Here is a 22,030-nt window from a genome sequence, read left to right as displayed (position 1 = left end):
AATTCAATTCAATTCAATTCAATTTTATTTATATAGCGCTTTTTACAACAAAGGTTGTCACAAAGCAGCTTTACAGGAAAAACAGGTCCACGCCTCTTATGAGCAGCACCACAGAGATGCCAATTTTATGGTGACACAGTGGCAAGGAAAAACTCCCTTTAAGAGGAAGAAACCTTGGAAGGAACCAAGACTCAGTCCGAGGAACCCATCCTACTCGGGTTGACCCGCTCAGTACAAACAAACAACAAACAAATAACAGAACAAAAACAGTACAGAGAATTAATGTGAACTATGGCTAATATAACAGGTACTAATTTATGAATATAAGAATGTGATGGGCACAAACTATAGAGCTATGGCTAATACAGAAACAGATACTGAGTGTGTTAATGGTAATCAGTGCAGGGTTGCAGAGCCGGAGAACGACACAGCGGGCAGTGGAGAGCCAGGCTGGGAACATCAGGAACAGGGCATCTCCATACATGTAAAAGAGATAGATAGAGAAAACAGAAAGGAAAGGAAGAGAAAAAAAAAGCAGAAGTTAGAAGGGCTGTGTAATAATTCTGAGTAGAAGGACAGGGCTGATTCCTGAAAGCTGGAACCACAGACGGACGCATCCAGGAAGACCGGCCGGCCAGGCGTCTCAGCACATGTGAGAAAGATAGAGAGAGAGAACAGAGAGGGGAGGGAAGAGAAAGGGGTTAGAATGGTTTTATAAAACTCTGCTGGAGTGGGATGGGCACTGGTAGCAGCAGCTCAGGACATGGGGAGAGAAAGAGAAAGCAGATGATTAGGACAGGGTTTATATTTGCTGGATAAGCTGTAAGAGGAAGAAAATTGTAATGAGACATTACTCAAAAGCTTGAGCAAATAGAAATGTTTTGAGTCTAGATTTAAAGATTGAGAGTGTGTCTGAGTCCCGTAAATTAATAGGGAGGCTATTCCAAAGTTGGGGAGCTTTATAAAAGAACGCTCTTCCTCCTGTATAGTTTTTTCTAATACGCGGGACTAATAACAGGCCAGCGTCTTGGAAGCGGAGTGAACGCGGCGGATTGTAAGGAGTAAGGAGTTCCTGTAGATAATTTTACTGTAGGTATTGTGTTTAAAGGTTACTTGTTTCAAAATACCTTTTAAAAATTCCTAGTTTTCCCACTACAAATAAATATCTTACTATTATTATTATTATTATTATTATTATTATTATTATTATTATTATTATTATTATTATTATTATCTGTGTTAACAGTAAAACTAAAAAGGCACACATATCTTAAAAAAGGTAAATACATTGAATAATACCAAGTAACAAAAACATGGACTTTACAATTAATATTAAAGTTTATATTATGTGCCAAGATACCACTGCCTATCAAATGCAGGTCAGGAAGGATTAAAAAATTGTTTGGTCTTCCATGTTCTATTCAGATGATGTGGCATAAATGATTAAAACGTATTTAAAGTATAAAATATTCCTTTATTTAACTTTAAATATACATGAACAATAAACTAGGTAGTTTACATTCCATTTTTCATTGGTTAAGAAGAAATGAAAACCTCTCACTTCCAGACACACACACACACACACACACACACGCAAATAAACAAACAAACAAACAAAGTAACTGGCCTAGCAGGCCCATCACTCAGATCTTCAATGCACTTTTATAATAGAGATACAGTAAATGCACTTGGGCTCCTTCATCTATTCTTCCGTTTTCACAAACTACTGCTGTTAGGCGCAGCAATACTGAAGCACTGCTCTGGTGCTGCCTTCAATCGGGCCAATCACGGCTCACAAAAGTGCTGAATTTCTAACATCTCTCAGCAACACAAAACAATAATTAAGCTGTGCTCTATCCACCTTATTCTGCGTGACGACAAGGAGGGGCATATGTGTTTACTCGGCGTTAGAATGTCCGGTGCAGCAGGAGACCACTGATATAGATTACATCCACAGTGATAATAAACCTACAGAAGAAGTAATATATAGGAGCTGGTAAATTAACTAGTCAGCTAATTAATACATTTTAGCTTCTCGTTATCTCAGAGTTTTATTATTTATTTAAGAATTACTCAAATGGTTATTTAGTCTGTGTTAAAAATATAAATAACTCTGAAGATTGGTAGACAAAGCTATTGCCAGATTCCATATTTTACTAAGCCCCATGGATCTGTAGTAGCTAAATTTAACACATTCAACCAAACGCCCATATGTCTGCTCTTACCCAGAGAAACAGGTTCTAAGTTCTGAAGCTTTAGTAAAGTGGGTGTGCTGTGAGGTTTACCCGCTACACACACCCTGTACCCCTGGGTACACCCTGTCGATTAGCTCTAAAGCTAACGTCTGGTTAGAGCAGACATATGGATGTTTGGGAGGATGTTTTCAATTTAGCTCCTTCATCCACAGCTACAGCACTTCAGTTCTCTGGATGGCAGTGGATACAAGTTAGCAAGCGTAAGCAAGCTAACTCCACACAGCACTCCTATCTGCGAGTGAAAGCTGGTTAGCTATGCTGTAAATAGGCTTAAATAGTCTGTTGGAATGTTGGGTTAGCATAGCTAGCAGCTTTATGATCAGTGTCCACAAGCCATTTAATATGAACTAACCAGATATTCTAATACATGCAGAAGAAACAAACTCTTGAAAGTGGTCGTGGCAGAATAAGGTAGATAAGATTTTTTTTAGTCCAACACCAGTGGAAGGTCGAGCTGCTGTATGTGTTTATGAGGTAAGTTTGTTTTAATATACAGCTCTCTACAGGCAAGATATGGAAGATAATGACTGAAACTTGCTCTTGATTTAAACATGCGAATATTAAGACCTGCTAAAATAAGTAACATCTGGATGGAGGGGAATGCTTAATGCTAAGAGTAAAAATAACAAAAAGCACCAGAAAAACACTTTAAAGCAAGGTAGCATACCTGCACAATCAGAAATAAAGCAATTTAAATACAAATTATTAAAGCCTTAAAGCATTAAGGACAGTAAAACAAAAGCTGTAATCTTTTCATTTTAGAGTATTTCAGCAGAAATCCACTCCAGAGTTCAAATAAGCTTCTATCAGAGTGAGAATAGACTTACAACATCTCTACTGTAAACTGAAACTGTCTTATGATTTTTAAAACACATCTATCTAAATGAATGAATGAATGCAGTGTCTTCATTTCAGGCATCAAACATCAGAACATTATCAGTGATCAATAATAATCAAGTATTTCAGTCTGTAATAACTGAATTGATTCCTACAGCTAGTCTACAGGAGACAGTATGAAGGTTAAATAATGTAGATGTAAAGGTTTGGTGCCCATCACTAATTGTTACAGTCTTGCATGTAGTATCAGAATAGATAGTGTTTTATTTTGGGCTGAGGTGATGAAGATCACGATGATGAAGGCAGGGCTTATTTCCAGGGTCGACTGCTCTGTGCTCTGGAACTCACTGAGCCCTGGCGACTACTCCGAGCACTGGACACTTTAGAGTGGGCACTGCCAGTAGACATCCTGCTGCTCAAACGACCTGGATGAAACAAACACAAGCACCACAGTGCAGTGTAATCAAAAGTTGAAAAATTATGTACCACCATAATGTAACAGTTATTTTGGTTAGAGGGGAATTCCACTCACAGTGTAACTAAAGCCTGACCCTAAGTAGATTTCAAGTACAGTAATAGTGGCCAATCACATTCATGATCTTTAACAAAATTAGTATCCAAATAAGCTTTTGGATTTACAATTACTTATCAATTTTACACATACAATTTTTAAAGAATTTTTTTTTTAATCACCAAAATAAAAAAAACTATTCAGAGTGATATGACTTTTTACATCTTATTCACATACCTATTCATCAATTTTGAAGTATTAGTGGAATTCACCTTTAAATGATTTTATTTGATTCTGCACTGCCATCCCATGGTGAGTAGACCACAAACGTCTAGACTCTCTAAACTAATAGAATGTCTTTATTTTTAACCCTGACTGTAAACATAACAATGCAGTTTCTGATACATGCACTGCGACTGTACACTGGACCACTTACTGCTGGTCTCACTTGGTATGAGCACTTCATCCAGATAATGCTGGATCTTGTTAAGGTCTTCTGAGGTGAAACGCCACTTTCTCTCTGCGAGCTGCACTGTCTGACAACGAGTGGAATACTTTCGTCCTGAAGAGCCCTTTGGAGATGGAAGGCAAGAGATGGGAATAGTGCCAGTCGTCATTCCTTCTGGAAACTTCTGCGTGATCACTTTCAGACCTTACACGGTAATAGACAGAAAAAAAAAATCTGAATAATAACTTTCACTGGGGACTATGTATCAAGTTCTTATCAAAATAAATAATGTACAAAGTTTTACCTCCAGAAAGCATGAAAAGATTTTCAAAGCCCCTCTCACACATGGTGGTGGATGCCTGACTGGCCAGCCTTTCATCTTCATCATATAAGATAATGATCTTTCCAGGGGCGTTTTTCTGTAAAGTAGTTAAGGGTTATTGTAATGTTACTCACATTCATAAATATTAATGTATTAATCTAGACAATGCTAGGGTCGAAGGATACGTAATCGAGCACTTCCTTAGTGTAAGGATTCATTGTTCTTGATAGGGTTGCAATAGGGTAACTGTGTGCTGTAGAGAGGGAAATGGATTAGTGTAAACCAACTCAAAATCAAAGGCAAAAGAGCAGATATTTACTGTACTTAAATGACCAAAATATTTTACAACATGAATTAATTTTGTCCAATACTAATCTATGTGTCAATATTCAATACTCATTTCTTACCACTGATGATGTGGCACTGATCATACTGGTCTCTGTCCCTTACATCCAGCAGCAGGTAGGGGCAGTCCATATAGGGGCGCTCTGCTGAGCTGGGGGTGGTCACTGGAGTCGGGCTAATGGTCTTCTGTCCATTCTTATCCAAATCCATTTCTCCAACTCCACTGATCACACTGGCCAAGAAGAAAGACACTCTCAGATTCAGAGATCAGCATTATAACCCCACAGAGTCTCTGAGGGGGGTGTCTAGTTGTACTCATCTTCTCTGGTCAGGTCTAATGGAACTCAGGGCCCTGAGAAAGGGGCCTATCTGATGTGGGCTCTTTGTAAGTCCACAATGGAGGGGTGGTTTGGGAGAAGATGAGCTTCTCAGATATACAGGCAGACATGCTGGCTAGCAGGATTAAATGAATGACATAGGTGTGTGTTTGTGTGTGTGTGTGTGTGTGTGTTAAAATTGGCTGAGGATACCTTTGTAGTGTGGATCTGGGAGAAAAGCCAGTGTCGCCTGATTCATTGTTGTCTATGAATTTTACAGGTTGAGGTGTCCGCTGGGGGGAGTCGTTGTTCTGATCTATAAGATGATCTATTTCAGAAACATCATCTGGTAGAAAAACGAAAAAGAAATAAACCAAAGGAATAAGGAAAAACACCAACTATACCACTTTCTACAGTGGTATGCAAAAAATTAAAAACCGCAGTAAAAAAAAAAACATTAAAATGTAACATTTATGCACAACTTTTTTTTCCCTTATCAAAGTTTCACCTTACGGATTACTAAGATTACTTTTTTTTTTACCATCAATCTGCAAAGTCTTTGGTAAGGATCACAGCTTTTAAGCACTTTTTGTAGCAGGTAAGAAGATGCAAAATGCTTTTCTACTGATGACTTATGAAGGTCATATTTGTGCAGCAAGCACAAACATCGCTCTGGAGCCTGAAAATCTTTTTCATTCAAACAGCTGTATTGTTTAGCTTTTCACTTGTTAACAGTCACTTTACTTTCACAACTGAGGAAATTGCTATTGCTATCTGAAAATGCTATATTCTTTTAACAGTCTTCTGCTTTGTGAACAACAGTTATTTAAAATTTCAGAGTGAAAGGCAGCTGCTTAGAGAAGTCCATGGCAGCTAATTGTTTGAACAAAGTGTTCGCAAAAAATGGTACATTTCACATCACCTGGCCTGCCCAAACTATAACATACATAATCCTAATAAGCTGATTAAATTTGTGTTTGCATGTGTCAGTCAGTAAGTATGAGTGTTTATGTATATAAATATATAACAAATTTACAAAGTTCTCATTTGCTTTCTCAACAAAGCAAAACTACACGTGTTATATGTTCATTTGTTAAAATGAGACGCTACCTTCAAGTCTAGGTATTTCATCCATTATACTCTCATTCAGATTGGCCACAGAAGAAACTTGAATCACCTGATAAAAGACAAAGTCAGTTTTTAAATGACTAACTGAATTATATTTGCAGTAGAATCTCAATTCTAGTATATGTTAGAAAATAAAATAAAAGCTACATGATAAAAATCAGCATCAAATCTGCTTACCAGCTGAGCAAACGTGGTCACCTTAAGTCTCTTAAAAAGTTCATCTTTCCTATATCTGTAATCTGAGAACAAATACATTCAAAATGACAAAACAACTATAAAGGGTCATACACAAGTTCATTATGCAACTTCACCTTTACAAAATGAAAAAATGCAACATAGTTCTATTTCAAATGCAAAAACTATGTAAATACTTCATATTCTACATAAAATCATACTCACCTGGATCCTGTGCATCACCATTTTTAACATCATCATCATCCTCGTCAACCAACAAATCACACAAATTCAGACCAGCAATATCCATCTCCACACTGTCTTAAATAACCCAAAGACCTGCTGTACCTCAGGACATCTGCTACCAACACTCAAGGAAATGCTGCCAATACCACCTTTTAACGCTGGCAAGAGTTTCACATAGTAACTTCACCATTTATCCTGCTAAAAAGCAGAGCCTGACACTGCTGCACAAGGCTATTCTATCCAGAACCTGACAGAGGAATTATTGTGGTCTACAGTACAATCAGACCCCTTTTCTCATTCAGTCCAACCAGTGTGGGTTATCCCTGAGAAATCAGAGAGAAACTCTAACAGTATGGCTTTTGTGAACAAAGTGGCCATTCTCTTAGTAAAAGTCAGGTTATCAGGCTGCACATATCAGTAGGACAGAGATACTTACTTTAGTATTACTTAAAAGCCACACAAAACTGAAAGGACTATCTGGATTTTTGCAATAATTACAATGTGTGCAAACATTATTTATTAATTAAGCAAGGTTATAGGTAGATCTTAATTTAACTTACTTTTCTTTATCTCCTCCAGCTTTTCCATGTACTTTGTCAAGCTGCAACCTATAAAACACGTAGCATTTTTTTTATTCATAATGTTGTTATTAATGTTGTTTTCTTCTCTTCAATGTGTGGTACACCATGAAGCCCCTGAAGTATCAACTCAGAAGAATTAATATTTAGAGCCTTAAATATAGTTCCCTTGATTTAATACATATTTTCCATTAATTTTGTATCCATTAAAATCGTTCCATTAAAAATACCATTTGTTTTTTTAAGTTCCCCAAGGTTAATTTAAGTGTCCCTGATATTTCAGTGGCCTCATAATCTACTAAAACAAGAATGTTACCTGTGTCAAGCCTCGATCTGACATGCTGATATTTGGGATTCTGTGGGATTCTCTTTTTCAGGTACTGTTACAAAAGAAGACAAAAACACCACATTTAGACTGATATCTCACTTTTTCAGTTAGTAAAACTAGCAAGCCTGAACTCTGAACACAAGCTGTACTGAACCTAGATTAGCTGAGTTCTGTTCTTTCAGCTCCAGCAGGAACTATTTAGCTAATTCTCATTACACTGCTGTACTGAACTCCTGCTGTACTGAACCCCTGCTGTACTGAACCCCTGCTGTACTGAACCCCTGCTGTACTGAACCCCTGCTGTACTGAACCCCTGCTGTACTGAACCTCTGCTGTACTGAACCCCTGCTGTACTGAACATCTGCTGTACTGAACCCCTGCTGTACTGAACCCCTGCTGTACTGAACCTCTGCTGTACTGAACCCCGCTGTACTGAACCCCTGCTGTACTGAACCCCTGCTGTACTGAACCCCTGCTGTACTGAAGCTCTGCTGTACTGAACCCCGCTGTACTGAACCCCTGCTGTACTGAACCCCTGCTGTACTGAACCCTTGCTGTCCTGAACATCTGCTGTACGGAACCCTTGCTGTACTGAACCTCTGCTGCACTAAACTCCTGCTGTACTGAACACTTGCTGTACTGAACACTTGCTGTACTGTACTGAACCCCTGCTGTACTGAACCCCTGCTGTACTGAACTCCTGCTGTACTGTACTGAACCCCTGCTATACTGAACTCCTGCTGTACTGAATCTTTGCTGCACTGAACTCCTGCTGCACTAAACTCCTGCTGCACTGAACCCCTTCTGTACTGAACCCCTGCTGTACTGAACTCCTGCAGTACTGAACACCTGCTGTACTAAACTCCTGCTGCACTGAACCCCTTCTGTACTGAACTCCTGCAGTACTGAACTCCTGCAGTACTGAACTCCTGCAGTACTGAACACCTGCAGTACTGAACACCTGCAGTACTGAACTCCTGCTGTACTGAACGCCTGCTGTACTGTACTGAACGCCTGCTGTACTGAACGCCTGCTGTACTGTACTCCTGCTGTACTGTACTCCTGCTGTACTGTACTGAACACCTGTTGTACTGAACTCCTGCTGTACTGTACTCCTGCTGTACTGTACTCCTGCTGTACTGTACTGAACGCCTGCTGTACTGAACTCCTGCTGTACTGAACCCCTGCTGTACTGAACTCCTGCTGTACTGTACCGAACGCCTGCTGTACTGAACTCCTGCTGTACTGAACCCCTGCTGTACTGAACCCCTGCTGTACTGAACGCCTGCTGTACTGTACTCCTGCTGTACCGTACTGAACGCCTGCTGTACTGAACTCCTGCTGTACTGAACGCCTGCTGTACTGAACGCCTGCTGTACTGTACTCCTGCTGTACTGTACTGAACGCCTGCTGTACTGAACTCCTGCTGTACTGAACCCCTGCTGTACTGTACTCCTGCTGTACTGTACTGAACGCCTGCTGTACTGAACTCCTGCTGTACTGAACTCCTGCTGTACTGAACTCCTGCTGTACTGTACTGAACGCCTGCTGTACTGAACTCCTGCTGTACTGAACCCCATGCTGTACTGAACGCCTGCTGTACTGTACTCCTGCTGTACTGAACTCCTGCTGTACTGTACTGAACCCCTGCTGTACTGAACTTTTGCCATGCTGAACCCCAGTTGTGCTGTACTGAACTCCTGCTGTACTGAACCCCTGCTGTACTGAACTCCTGCTGTACTGAACTGCTGATGCACTAAACCCCTGCTGTACTGAACTCCTGCTGTACTGAACGCCTGCTGTACTGTACTCCTGCTGTACTGTACTGAACGCCTGCTGTACTGTACTGAACTCCTGCTGTACTGAACTCCTGCTGTACTGAACTCCTGCTGTACTGTACTGAACGCCTGCTGTACTGAACTCCTGCTGTACTGAACTCCTGCTGTACTGAACTCCTGCTGTACTGAACGCCTGCTGTACTGAACGCCTGCTGTACTGAACTCCTGCTGTACTGAACGCCTGCTGTACTGTACTCCTGCTGTACTGAACGCCTGCTGTACTGTACTCCTGCTGTACTGAACTCCTGCTGTACTGAACTCCTGCTGTACTGTACTGAACCCCTGCTGTACTGAACTTTTGCCATGCTGAACCCCAGTTGTGCTGTACTGAACTCCTGCTGTACTGAACCCCTGCTGTACTGAACTCCTGCTGTACTGAACCCCTGCTGTACTGAACTCCTGCTGTACTGAACTGCTGATGCACTAAACCCCTGCTGTACTGAACTCCTGCTGTACTGAACGCCTGCTGTACTGTACTCCTGCTGTACTGTACTGAACGCCTGCTGTACTGTACTGAACTCCTGCTGTACTGAACTCCTGCTGTACTGAACTCCTGCTGTACTGAACTCCTGCTGTACTGTACTGAACGCCTGCTGTACTGAACTCCTGCTGTACTGAACGCCTGCTGTACTGAACGCCTGCTGTACTGAACTCCTGCTGTACTGTACTCCTGCTGTACTGAACTCCTGCTGTACTGAACGCCTGCTGTACTGTACTGAACCCCTGCTGTGCTGTACTGAACTCCTGCTGTACTGAACTCCTGCTGTACTGTACTGAACGCCTGCTGTACTGAACTCCTGCTGTACTGAACCCCTGCTGTACTGAACTCCTGCTGTACTGAACTGCTGATGCACTAAACCCCTGCTGTACTGAAGCCTTGCTGTACTGAACTCCTGTTCTACTAAACGCCATCAAAATAAACACAAATACTGACCTCCGTGTCGCCGATACTCCGTTTATAGCTCATTTTTTCAGACATGCAGCTTCGCTGGTGCTGCTCCTGTCCTCCGCTAATGCTAATGCTACAACCCTCAAAAACAGTATTCTCAGTCCGGCAGTTTGGAAGAAACCCGGTGGCGATTGGTCGTTTCGGTGTCTTGTCCAATCATCGAGGCTGTTTATAGCACGCCTCGTTGACTTCCACTGACTCTGCGGTTGCTTAGTAACCGCGACCCCCAAGCTTTTAACCGACCTTAGCGCCTAGGTAACCTAGAAACCTGCTGAAAACATCCTGCTAAAAAAAACCTGCTGAAAAATATCCTGTACGTTATAAAATATATACCCATCTTAGGTTTAGGATTATAACACTGTTAGTGATGTTTACACTGAGTATTTAATCCGGCGGTGTTTAACTCCTCATAGTGCTGATTAACTTCATCATGCCTGAAGCAGATTTAGATAGTAAAGAGCCGGATGTAAATCTTTATGATCTGGTAAGTAAAGTTATGTATGTATTTGCATGTATTTTGTATCTATGTGTATCTAATACAAATATTACAATAAAAAATATATATATATATTTAAATTTTAATAAACCGCTTAGTTAAACCTAAAGCCTTCCCTCGAAACTGTGTAAACTTGTATTACAGTTAAATAATTGATTATTGTAAAGAGGAATGTTTTATCTCTGAATGTTTGTAGTAGTTCTGAGATCTACTCCACTGTCTGATCTGATTGGCCGCTCGCGGCTCCACTGCTCCAGCCTGATGCTGAGCGCGCCCGGTTTAACAGTGGAGGAGTTAACGTTAGCTCTGCAAGCTAAACTCGCTTTATCGGGTTAAAATGAAAGATTAACCTGATTTACTCTCACCGCGCGACTACGTGCCATGAAAGAACCTTCAGCACTAGCTAACCTAGCCGCTCAAACTTCATGGCATCTGTCCTGGTAAGTGTGTGACCAACTCGCGCGCTAAGCAACCAAACTAGCAAACATAAAAGTTAACTAACCAACTAACTGACTGACTAGCAAAATAACAGATTAACATTAACTGAATCACGGGCTGATTAACCAACTAGGTAGTTAGTTAACCGACTAACTGACTAACTAAGAAAATAACAGATTAACGTTAACTGAATCACGGGCTGTCTAACCAACTAGGTAGTTAGTTAACCGACTAACTGACTGACTAAGAAAATACTTGGTCACCGACTGACTAACAAAAAACCGACTCAGTCAGACGGGTAGTTTGCCAGTTAGTTGGTTAGCTAGTGGTATAGTCAGTCAATCCAACTAGCTAACCAACTAACTGACGAACTAACCGTCTGACTGACTAATCGAGTAACCTCGGAACTGACTAAGTAACTGAATGACTAACTAAATTACCAACTAACCTACATACTGACTGACTAACCAACTAGCTGACCGAACCACTAAGTAACTAACGTTAATCGTCTAATGACTAATCGATTTACTAACTGACGGACTGACTAACGGAAGAACAAATCGACTAACTGGTTAGCTAGCTAAATAACTAAGCTAACGCTAGGTTGGTTGTGTTATTAAATATAGACAGCTATCGTTAAATGGCTCAGTTAGACAGGGGCTATAGTAATGACGCTAGACTTGGTGAGCAGGAGAGTTATGACTTGTGCTGGTGGATGTGGGTTTAGTACTTCTTAATTACAATAGTAAAGTGCAGGTTAATATAGACGTGATGTTCACGTCTACAAGCTACAAGCTGCTGTTGTTTACTGGGAGTTGGGAGGAAACCCAGTGAGGTCTGCATTTTTACCTGGGATTAGAAAAGCAGTTAGGTTTATGTCCAAATACAGAAATAAGTCATCTTATTTCAGGAGGATCCCACCCTGGAGAGGTGTTTCAAAGGTCACAGAGATGCAGTACCATGTGCAGATTTCAGTCCAAGCAAGAAGCAGCTGGGTATGTAAGATTTTTTCCCTCACTGATATGTTGAAGTATTTGCATTTGTTTTAATATTAAATTAGGGTGCAACTATTCATTTTAGAGAACATATGAAAGATGGACTGTATCTATTATCTAATGATAAAACTACAGCTACGAAGCTGAAGGGTTGTGATATGTGAAATGATAATGGTTGTTTGATTGTAAACCCTAGCAAAGTCTCTGCATTATGTATCAGTAATAGAATGGCTGTTCCTCACAAACATCACTGTCACAATTTTGCACTGGGATATCACAATTTTAATGATAAACTTATTTTCCAGCCACTGGATCCAGTGACAAGACTGTAATGGTCTGGAACCTCAACCCAAAAGCCAGAGCCTTCAGGTTTGAGGGTCATAAAGATGTGGTAACTGCTGTTCACTTCTCACCATCTGGTTATTTGTTAGCTTCTGCATCCAGGGATAAGACTGTACGACTCTGGACACCAAACATGTGAGCATTGGTTCGATGTTGTCTTTATTTATAATAGTTCAGACCTATTTTAGTATTTCAGGTGTAAGTACAGGTGTCTAAATGATCTCTGTTGTCATTTGTCAGCAAGGGAGACTCAACTGTTTTTACAGCACACACAGCCACAGTGCGCAGTGTAAACTTCTCCAGTGATGGGCAGAGGCTGATCACTGCCTCGGATGACAAGTCTTTAAAAATATGGAGCGTGCATCGGCAGAAGTTCATCTACTCTTTAAACCAGCACACCAACTGGGTGCGCTGTGCAAGGTATGTAGCTGGAATTTCCATTTGAAAAGAATAGTTAGAAAAATCCAGTGAGCATGTTTAATTATGCGTTTGTAGGTTCAGTGTTTATTAGCAATATTAGCCTAGCATCACCCGCTGTAAACTAAAGGAGCACATGTCTTGTTTATCAGCATTCTCTTAGGTAAGTGATGAATCTTGTTGATGCGCTTTTCACTAAACTATGTTAAATGTTCAAATGCTTAACTTTGAAGTTCACAACTCACAAATACAAAATTATTTATGTGTATACATTAAACATCTACAATTTACTGCAGGCAAGCATATATGTCTGTACATATTTTTAGTTAATAGACAAATATATCAAAGCTGTGTTTGGTTGTAATGAAACCCTCAAGGGATTTTGTCTTAGGTTTTCACCAGATGGACGATTAGTGGCATCCTGCGGAGATGACAGGACGGTTCGTCTTTGGGACACGTCATCCCGCCAATGCATCAATACATTCACCGACTACGGCGGGTAAAATTTTATTCTCCTCTTTAATGTCTGTGTAATTGTGCTTGTAGTTCTGACAACATTTTTTTATATTATTGAAATATATAAAGTATATATAAAGTGTTAGCTACTGTACATAATTAGTTTTTTATCTCTGAAGTATTTGTTATTTCTTCCGCAACCACATTTATATTCACAGACCAGCAACATTTGTTGACTTCAATGCCAGCGGTACTTGTATTGCATCCTCTGGAGCAGACAACACACTGAAAATATGGGACATTCGAACAAACAAACTTATACAACATTACCAGGGTAAGATATATTCTCTGCTACTTCTAAAACTGATTTAAAATTTCTTACATTAAAATTAGAACTTGATCATATTTTCCTATGTCTCAGTCCACAGTGCATCCGTCAACTGCTTTTCCTTCCACCCATCTGGAAACTACCTCATCAGTGGCTCCAGTGACAGCACAGTGAAGATCCTGGACCTCCTGGAGGGAAGACTCATCTATACCCTTTATGGCCACAAGGTGAAACACTTTATCTTTATATACACTTTTTATAAACACTCTTTCACTTCATATAGGCAGTCATCCAATACATGTTTGGGATCCATTTTTTCACCTGTAGATTAGAGTTGGAGCCACAGGGCTAATACTGGTAACAAACTCTAGAGGCTGGTGTGGTTTTGGCCTCTGGGAGACTTACAGGCTTGTTGTTTTTAGTAGTTGTGAGACTTGAATTTGTATTTTGAGTAAATATAATTGTTTGTTGGTACCCTGGTAGCATCATTAGCCTTTACATCTAGTGCTAAACCTAGGGCCCTATGATTTCCACGATGCGGGAAAACGTGGACAGAATCACAGAATTGAGTAAAAAAATAAATAAATTATTAAAATTCTGATATAAACATGGAAATACACACAATTAAAAAAATAAATAAATAAATGACAGTGAGCGGCACTGTAGCCTGGTGCTGATGTTCTGGCCTTCATAGCTGGAATGCAGAGTAACGTATAGACATCATTAGGGTTGTCTCAATCACTTTCTTTTGCCTCCAAGTAGATTGATTTTAAGTATCTGCTAATACCAAGTCTGATTTGATTACATTAATACTCTCTATGTGCACAAACTAACTAACTACTTCTAACCTAATTTCCTGCACCCCCTCTCTTCCCCCTCTATCCTACTATTTCCCCTTGGCCTCTTTTAGGCTCTGTCTTCTATTGCTAATGTACATCATTATTTATAAGTCACTTTGAATAAAAGCATCGTAAGGTAAACGTAAGGTAATTTAATCTGAGGAACAAATGAAAGTATGAAAAATTCATAAAGAGCGTGTAATTAATCTGTCCGCACTACTTAATCCCTAAAAATCCGAAATATGATGTAAAATGATAAAAACTGAAAAAAAATGGAATATGTAAAAAAAAAAAAAAAAAAACGTATTTCATATGGCCATATAAACCACAGACTAAAAAAAACTGGATGCACAACTTTTTTGGCTGATCAGTTACATTTTGTTAATTAGAAAATTAGGCTTTTCAAGGAACTATTGTTTAAGGTACACCTAATTTGGCGTTATATGTATTTTTCTGCAAAATGAAGAGTATGCCTTTCTTCTGCTCTCAGGGTCCAGTTCTGGCTGTGGTTTTCTCTCGTGAAGGAGATCTTTTTGCATCTGGTGGAGCTGATTTACAGGTATTCATCTGTATTACTGCTACAGCTACTACAACTACTACAAGTAGGACTGTAACGAAGCATTATGACAAGATGCATTGGATTGGATAATTTGGCATTGTGCATCGTTGAACCAGAGGATTTCATTCTGTTTTATTATAAAATCTCTTGTAGTTGCATTGTTTGAACACCAGAGGCTGGAATTCCTCTAGTGTAGGCTGTACTAGTAAATGTAAACAAAAGGAGCAGTGTTTATCATTTTTGACTGAAGAAAATCACACTACTGCTTTTTTATTGTTGTTTTTTTGTAGTTTTGCAGTATATATTTACATTATTGTATTTATTGTACTATTGTATTTATATTTGCTTTTGTGACCAGCTGTGATGGTGTACCACTTGTAACAACTTGGGAGATAAGAATCATGCAAGGGGAAAAATGTAGCAACAACACGCACTTAGATTTATCTTGTTTTATCATATTTTACTACACCAAAAGTCAAATTTGTCCTGGAGTCTCGTTTAACCCTCAGTTTACTGAAAAAATTGTTTCAGCAACACATATATAAAAGGCCCATAAATTAATAGATCATAAAAAAGTACATCAGAGGTTCAAAACATTGTGTAATTGTATCTCAGTAGGTGAGAGAGAGAGAGAGAGAGAGAGAGAGAGAGAGAGAGAGAGAGAGAGGCTAGGAGGTGAGGACCCTTCGGCGTCTTCTCCCCTAACTCAACACAGATATCATCCGATCAGTTATACTTTATGCAAATGACATGTAAACCAATAGGATTCACTGCAGTTAGATAGAATATAACTGTTAAGTGTCATAAAGTTTCAGAAGAAAAGAATCTATAGAAAAGGTCTTTTGTCCTCTGGACAACTATACTCTATACTTCGTGTAGAACAGGCATGCACTGGCTGTCTAAGGAGAGGTTTCCAGCACTTCACTCAGAAAAATGTCTCTTCAAATAAACTGGTCCCAGAACAGCAGTGAAGATTCTCTGCCACTGAAGGTCATGTTCTCTTCACAGCAGTCGCTGTTGACAAAAACACTGACCTTCCTGATTCCTGAAAAAGGTATAAATATCCTCCAGCCTTGTGTAATTGTGACACAGTTAAAAAGAGAGCAAGGTTAATAAAGCTACATTATTAAATAAACAGTTAGGAAAATAATGTATGTAGATATAAATGTATAAAACACTTAAGAATAAGAGTGTGAGGGTGTGGTTATCTCCAGTCAGACCTTTGACAGTATTTCTGATTCAGAGCATCTGTTGTCTTTGTAGGTCTTGATGTGGAAGACCAACTTCGACGCACTGAACTACAGGGAACTGTTAAGCAGACACAGCAGGCGGGTAACTCCGGACCCCCCTCCTCATCTGAATGATATCTACCCCAGGTCTCCCCACCTCCACCATACCCAGAATGAAACTGTTGAGGTTAGAGCTGAAATACATCTACTACAACTCACACAGTTCATCAAACAGTTAAATTCAGTATTGAGGCTAAAGCACTGCTGGACTGCAGTGTTCTTCAGCTTCAGCAGATGAAACTGTGATTTGTATCTGCTATTATCAGCTGACAAATCTCTATGGACTATTGAAGTATCTATCTACTTCTTCATACTATACAATTATGGGCTACTCCATAGAAGCTTTTATTAACACTACTGTATGTGTCTCCTCAGATTAATCCTGTTGTTACTAACATCCAGTCAGCTGATCCTCATGTGGTGGAGGTAGGAGAGGTTCCTTACAACATGCCGGTAAGATTTAATCTTTAATCTTCAAATTGAAGAATTTGAAGAAGCACAAAAACAATTCAGTAGCATGTACTGTATGTGAGAAGTAGAAAAGGGATACTTCGTGTTGAAAGTAGAACTATAATGTTGGCTAGGGGTGGTTTGCTGAGCTGCTTAGTTTGCAAATACTCTTAATTATTTGTCAATTACTGTTAGTTTGCAAATTACTTAAAACTTTTTAATCCTACAAACATAGAGATGGCAAGTATTTTAATAGCTAAAATTAAAATCCTGGGTGTTGTACCACAATAAATATATTGATTTAACACACTTCACATGAGCTAAAACTGCTTAAACACTCAACCAACCCACAGGAATAAATAACCTCTCATCATAACCTTGCACACTGTGAGTGCTGTCTTAGACTAGATTTATAACATTACTGCATTAGGTTTATTCTGTTTCTATCTGATTCTACGCCAGACATTTCTGATTCTGACATTTGCTCAAAAAAGATTATCATTGATACCAATATATGTGAATATATGTTCAAACGGGCTGTATGATTTAAATCGTAGCATGACATTGGAGATTGAAGCTCTGCCACCAGGTGGCGATGCAGGCTTTATTTTGTGTGATGTGTGACCTGAAGGCTTCAGACAAGTTGCCACCTAGTGGTAGTGTAATGAACATAACATCTGTAATGTTATTTCAGTATTCTCCCGGTCCTACAAGTGCATTCAATTTTTTATTCTTAAAAAAAGCTTAAGATGACGCTTAGGTGTTGGCCTAAAATATCTTCATGTAATCTGTTTTACTGTAAAAAAAAAAAAAAGAGGATTCTATATTTTCTATGGATTTATCTATTTTATGAAAAAAATCTGCCCTTATTTTCAATAACGATGCATCACTAATATTAAAGACTGGTCAGTGTCAGTTTAATGCAGTTAAGGTGGAGATACAACCCCTCTCATTGGTAAATTCCCCTGCAGGGTCTACACACAACACTTAGTGAACGTTTACTCTCTTAATAAAAAAATTCCACTGTGTTTTTAAATATTCAAACAGTATTGTGAAAAAAAATATATTGTGATAAGATACAGTTTCGCTATTTTCTTTACAAAGAGGAGCTGCATATTAGCTGTGTTAAGCAACGTTAGAGTTAACGGCAACTACAACAAGAACTAGTACAGGATTTGCTAGAACACAAGAGAACCCACACCCTTCTGACGGAAAGCTCCAAAAAAGCTAACGTGTTCAGTGTGTCTGTTATTACGTTGTTTGTGTTTTACAGTTTTTAATATATTGTGGGGGTTGTTTTGCTGGGTATTTTACTGACTACAGAAGATTTTATTAGCTGTGTGGGCTTATGGTACAGTTATGCTACATCCTAAGATAAGAGATTGGACATGTTTGGTGAACTGATCTGCATACATTAGATGAGACATGTTTAATTTTTCCATCAGTTTAAAAGAGCATAGACAACTTCTCCTGACTGTAGCGAGGCCACACTGTACTTGTGTAGCTCATAATAGTGCTGAGAGATCACGTGATCTGATGAGGGCACATTACAGGTAGGACCTATTCAATGCAATACTGTCTTCTGTGTTTTTTTCTGAGAACTAAACAAAAGAGAGAAATTGTGTTTTTGCAAGAAATATATAGTGATATTTAAACAAACAAAACTGTACCACGAATGATTCTCAAATTAAGTGGCAATGAGACTTAAACCAATGCTGCTTCCCCCTTTAGTCACTTTACACATTGGCACCTTCAGACCATTCCCAAATCACAACTTATTTCACAGCACAGAGACTCTAAATCTGGGTCAGTGGCTGAACTGCACTACACTGCATTACACATGTTGTAAAGTAAGATATGACATTGCAAAGACTGTTATTAGTGTAAAAATGTCTATTTTAAATTGTTTTTTTAACTGTTGTCGGTCTTGCTGGTGTCGCAGTGCTGTTAGCCAATCAGAGGCGATATGTTTGCAAGTATGAATGAATGAGCAGAAATCATATCCTTTTCATGTCTTCTACATTAAAGTTATATGTTAGAGTAACTACCAAAAAAATAAATAAGTAAACTTTATTTTCTGAGACAATTGTTTCAGCGAGGTGTCTCCTTATACATACAAAATAAATACATACTGCAAAATTGGCTTTGGGCCTAAATGTTAGTAAGAAATAGAGATGGAGGGCATGACAAAAAACTAATCGATTAATCAAACAAATAATCGGCAGATTAGTCGACTACTAAAATGGTCATTAGTTGCAGCCTTACTTCACAGTTGGCTAGTTGTTCTTTTTAAGAAAGAGTTCTGTTTTAATTTCCTCAGTCCACAGGACTTTTCAGGCATCAGGCTTTGGATACATAACTCATGATTCTTCCATTAATGTCATATTTATACTGGCTTCACTGCACAGGAGAATAGTGCACACCACTATGGGGTTTCCTACAAACAATCATATCTGAAAGTTTGTTTTTCTTTGTTTTTTTTTCAGACCCTAAAAAATTACTTTTTATTTAATTAGTAACTGAGGTAACGAAGGAAACCTTTAAACACTTTCCTGTCTTCTTACTTCTTGCTGTTTCCTGTTTCGTGGACTTAACATTAGACTGGATTAATGTAATCGTATTTTGATGAAAGACTGGCTCATGCTATATGTCAGTGGTTCTCAAACTGTGGTATGTGTACACTGGTGGTGTGTGAAGCACACCAAGGCAATACACAACCAATTAAATGTTTTTTTATGTATCAACAAAAAAAAGATTATACAATATACAAGCAAATGCATACCAGGGGATGTTCAAATCCCTGGGTCTTAAGAATTTGCCTGGTTTTACTGGCGACAATGACATTCACCCCTGCTTTGCTTGCTGATGTTTCTGTGGATAAGTTTTAGGTGGTACTTTGGCTTTTCAGTTGGATTGTGGGTGGTACATGGTCTAAAATGTTTAAGAACCTCTGTGCTGTGTGGTTTAGCTCTTTATGGATTATATAAATAACTTAATATATTAAAACGCAGAAACTCATCGGAAACAGCTGAGATTGTTAGAAGACTCGTAGCTTCATATTGTGGCTTCAGTAGTATCACTGTTGTGTTTTTTATCTGTCTCAGAACATATTTCTCTTCATGCCTTTTTCTTTCTCTGTCTCTGTGTCCTCCTCTTGGTTTTAGTTGCTCTAACGTATTCACTGTCTGTGTGCTCTGTGTAGTAGCTCAAGCGTGAAAGCTGCCCGAGTCTGCACACACACAGCCACACACATGCACACGTGCCTTCAGCTGGGTTCCAAAGTGACCTCACTTTGCCACTGGGACTAATGCCTAATAATAGACTTTTCAATGCTATGACTTCAGCTGTGCTTTCTCTCCCTCTCTCTTCCTCTCTTTATTTTCCTCCTCCTTTCAAGCTCTGCATTTTCATTTCCTCTGTCATTCACTAAATTGCACTCAGGACACAGTGTCCAACCAACACATGCTAAGTGGGTTCAGTCTGGTTCAGGGTGCCCACCTGTTCCGGAGCTGTCAGGCTGTATTTACAGGAAAACCCTCAGATATTTGACCCAGCGCATCCCACAGTCCTGAAGTCCCACAGGTCAGTTTCCTTTCTCTGAAGCCCAGGGTTGCGTGTGTGGGAGGCTGGAGAATGGAAGCAGGCAAAAGTGCAAAATCTGACCTGGGACACTTTTTGGTGTGCTTTTCCTTCACTGAATCGCTCAGGAATTTGTGTGAGAGTGAGAGAGAGTGAGAGAGAGTGAGTGAGTGAGTGAGAGTGAGTGAGTGAGTGAGAGTGAGTGAGTGAGTGAGTGAGAGTGAGTGAGAGTGAGTGAGAGTGAGTGAGAGTGAGTGAGAGTGAGTGAGAGTGAGTGTGAGTGAGAGTGAGTGAGAGTGAGAGTGAGTGAGAGAGGATGCAGTCTTCGCTGTAAGCCTTCCTTAGTATGGCTTTCCTCAGTGCATTAAGGGCTGATGTGCGTTTGCAGCATTAGCAGGCTCTTCTGAATGAGTGCTCAGTACACGTCAGCTCTGGGCTAAGTACACTCAGTCCATTGATGAGTACTCCTCTTTTCTGCTCTGGAGAACCTCCAGACCTTCACTTTTTTAATACGAATGCAGTGTAAGTGTCTTCTAGAAGGATTTAAACCAGAGGTTTGTAAAACACAAGTATGAAACTGCTGTAATAATAAAAAAAAAAAAATAATTTTATCTGGCAGATCATGCCAATCACCAATCTTACCATGTTAAAAATGTCTTTTTATGCTTTTGGACGTTTTGAACTGTTGGATTTTTGTGGCTCATCTTGTGGATTTGTAAGACATACCATTTCACTTGTGTTTATTGCAACTTCACAGGTAATACGTTGTTAAGTATATGTGTGAAGGAAGTCAAATATCTAATCTTAGCTGGAAGCCCTGTTGCTAATTTGTGTGGTTTAACCAATAGCACACAACATTAGCATTTTAGCATTGTTTTGTTTCTTTCAGTAATTAAAATAATAAAACCAGTATTGATCATGCACACTGCTATAGAGAAATAGATTAGATTAGATTAGATTAGATAGAACTTTATTAATCCCAGAGGGAAAGTCAGTTATTACAGCAGCACAGTTACAATAAGAGCAAATAACAATAATTAAAAAGTATCACAAGTAATGAATATATAGAATAGAATAGGTAAAATTAAAAAGAATTAAAGATATGAAATATAACACATTATAAAAGCTATAGATATATAATTTACATAATATGCGGACGTTATTGACATAAATATTATGCAGTAATTGTGCAGTAATGGACTAGTGTAAATATGCACAGTGGCTGTGCTCTGTGATAACATTAATATTAACAGTATAAACATTAATGTACAAATATGTGCAAAATGTGCATAAATATAGTACAAAGCATTGTATAAAAAAGTAGGACAAAGTGACAGTGCAGAATATTAGAGATGTTATAATGTCCAGCTGGTGCAAATTGAGCAAGAACTAGTTAGTCCTTGTTATGTCGGTACAGTAAAGAGCTGTTGTACAGTGTAATGGCTGTCGGTATGAATGATCTCCTGTAGCGATCTTTGCTACAGCGGAGCTGAATGAGTCTATTGCTGAAGGTGCTCCGCTGTGTGACCAGTAGATTGTGAAGAGGATGTGCTGTGTTGTCCAGTA

General features: G+C 39.2%; 2 protein-coding genes across 4 annotated transcripts in view; one reads left to right on the top strand and one right to left on the bottom strand.

Annotated features, from left to right (window-relative positions):
• Positions 1–7: 7 nt before the first annotated feature.
• On the bottom strand, positions 8–10,500 carry cep41 (centrosomal protein 41). Of its 2 annotated transcripts, none has more exons than XM_015601546.3 (11): positions 10,262–10,500; positions 7,478–7,541; positions 7,144–7,191; positions 6,341–6,402; positions 6,146–6,212; positions 5,249–5,381; positions 4,781–4,950; positions 4,559–4,626; positions 4,356–4,470; positions 4,040–4,255; positions 8–3,517 (listed from the first exon to the last, which is right to left on the bottom strand). In XM_015601546.3, exons 1-11 carry the CDS (start codon positions 10,304–10,306, stop codon positions 3,402–3,404), a joined length of 1,104 nt encoding a protein of 367 aa, XP_015457032.3. In that variant the 5' UTR covers positions 10,307–10,500; the 3' UTR covers positions 8–3,401. The 2 variants fall into 2 exon arrangements, with proteins under 2 accessions (XP_015457032.3, XP_049339784.1); XM_049483827.1 differs by having other exon boundaries at positions 5,249–5,363.
• Positions 10,501–10,560: 60 nt separating this feature from the next.
• The window catches only part of poc1b (POC1 centriolar protein B), a 57,424-nt gene continuing 45,954 nt past the window's right edge, over positions 10,561–22,030 (top strand). Inside the window, exons 1-10 of one of the 2 annotated variants that reach the window (XM_007234184.4) lie at positions 10,561–10,760; positions 12,121–12,205; positions 12,511–12,682; positions 12,788–12,967; positions 13,356–13,463; positions 13,639–13,754; positions 13,842–13,975; positions 15,078–15,146; positions 16,410–16,562; positions 16,811–16,888. In XM_007234184.4, the coding sequence (XP_007234246.3) occupies positions 10,707–10,760; positions 12,121–12,205; positions 12,511–12,682; positions 12,788–12,967; positions 13,356–13,463; positions 13,639–13,754; positions 13,842–13,975; positions 15,078–15,146; positions 16,410–16,562; positions 16,811–16,888 (1,149 nt within the window). In that variant the 5' untranslated portion in view covers positions 10,561–10,706. Of the gene's footprint in view, positions 10,761–11,021; positions 11,213–12,120; positions 12,206–12,510; positions 12,683–12,787; positions 12,968–13,355; positions 13,464–13,638; positions 13,755–13,841; positions 13,976–15,077; positions 15,147–16,409; positions 16,563–16,810; positions 16,889–22,030 lie in introns of those variants that run through there. The other variant, XM_007234185.4, reaches the window with a different exon arrangement.

This window comes from Astyanax mexicanus, chromosome 10 (assembly GCF_023375975.1).
Source record: "Astyanax mexicanus isolate ESR-SI-001 chromosome 10, AstMex3_surface, whole genome shotgun sequence".
Taxonomy (NCBI): Eukaryota; Metazoa; Chordata; class Actinopteri; order Characiformes; family Acestrorhamphidae; genus Astyanax; species Astyanax mexicanus.
Note: the sequence above shows the minus strand (reverse complement) of the source record. Positions and strands in the feature narration are given on the sequence as shown.

Excerpts from the sequence above, each read along its gene's own strand:
- cep41 (XM_015601546.3), bottom strand. The coding sequence starts at position 10,306 with ATGTCTGAAAAAATGAGCTATAAACGGAGTATCGGCGACACGGAG. Across the intron at positions 6,213-6,340 it reads TGACCACGTTTGCTCAGCTG|GTGATTCAAGTTTCTTCTGT; the intron begins GTAAGCAGATTT and ends GTCTTTTATCAG. Across the intron at positions 4,256-4,355 it reads TCTTTTCATGCTTTCTGGAG|GTCTGAAAGTGATCACGCAG; the intron begins GTAAAACTTTGT and ends TTACCGTGTAAG.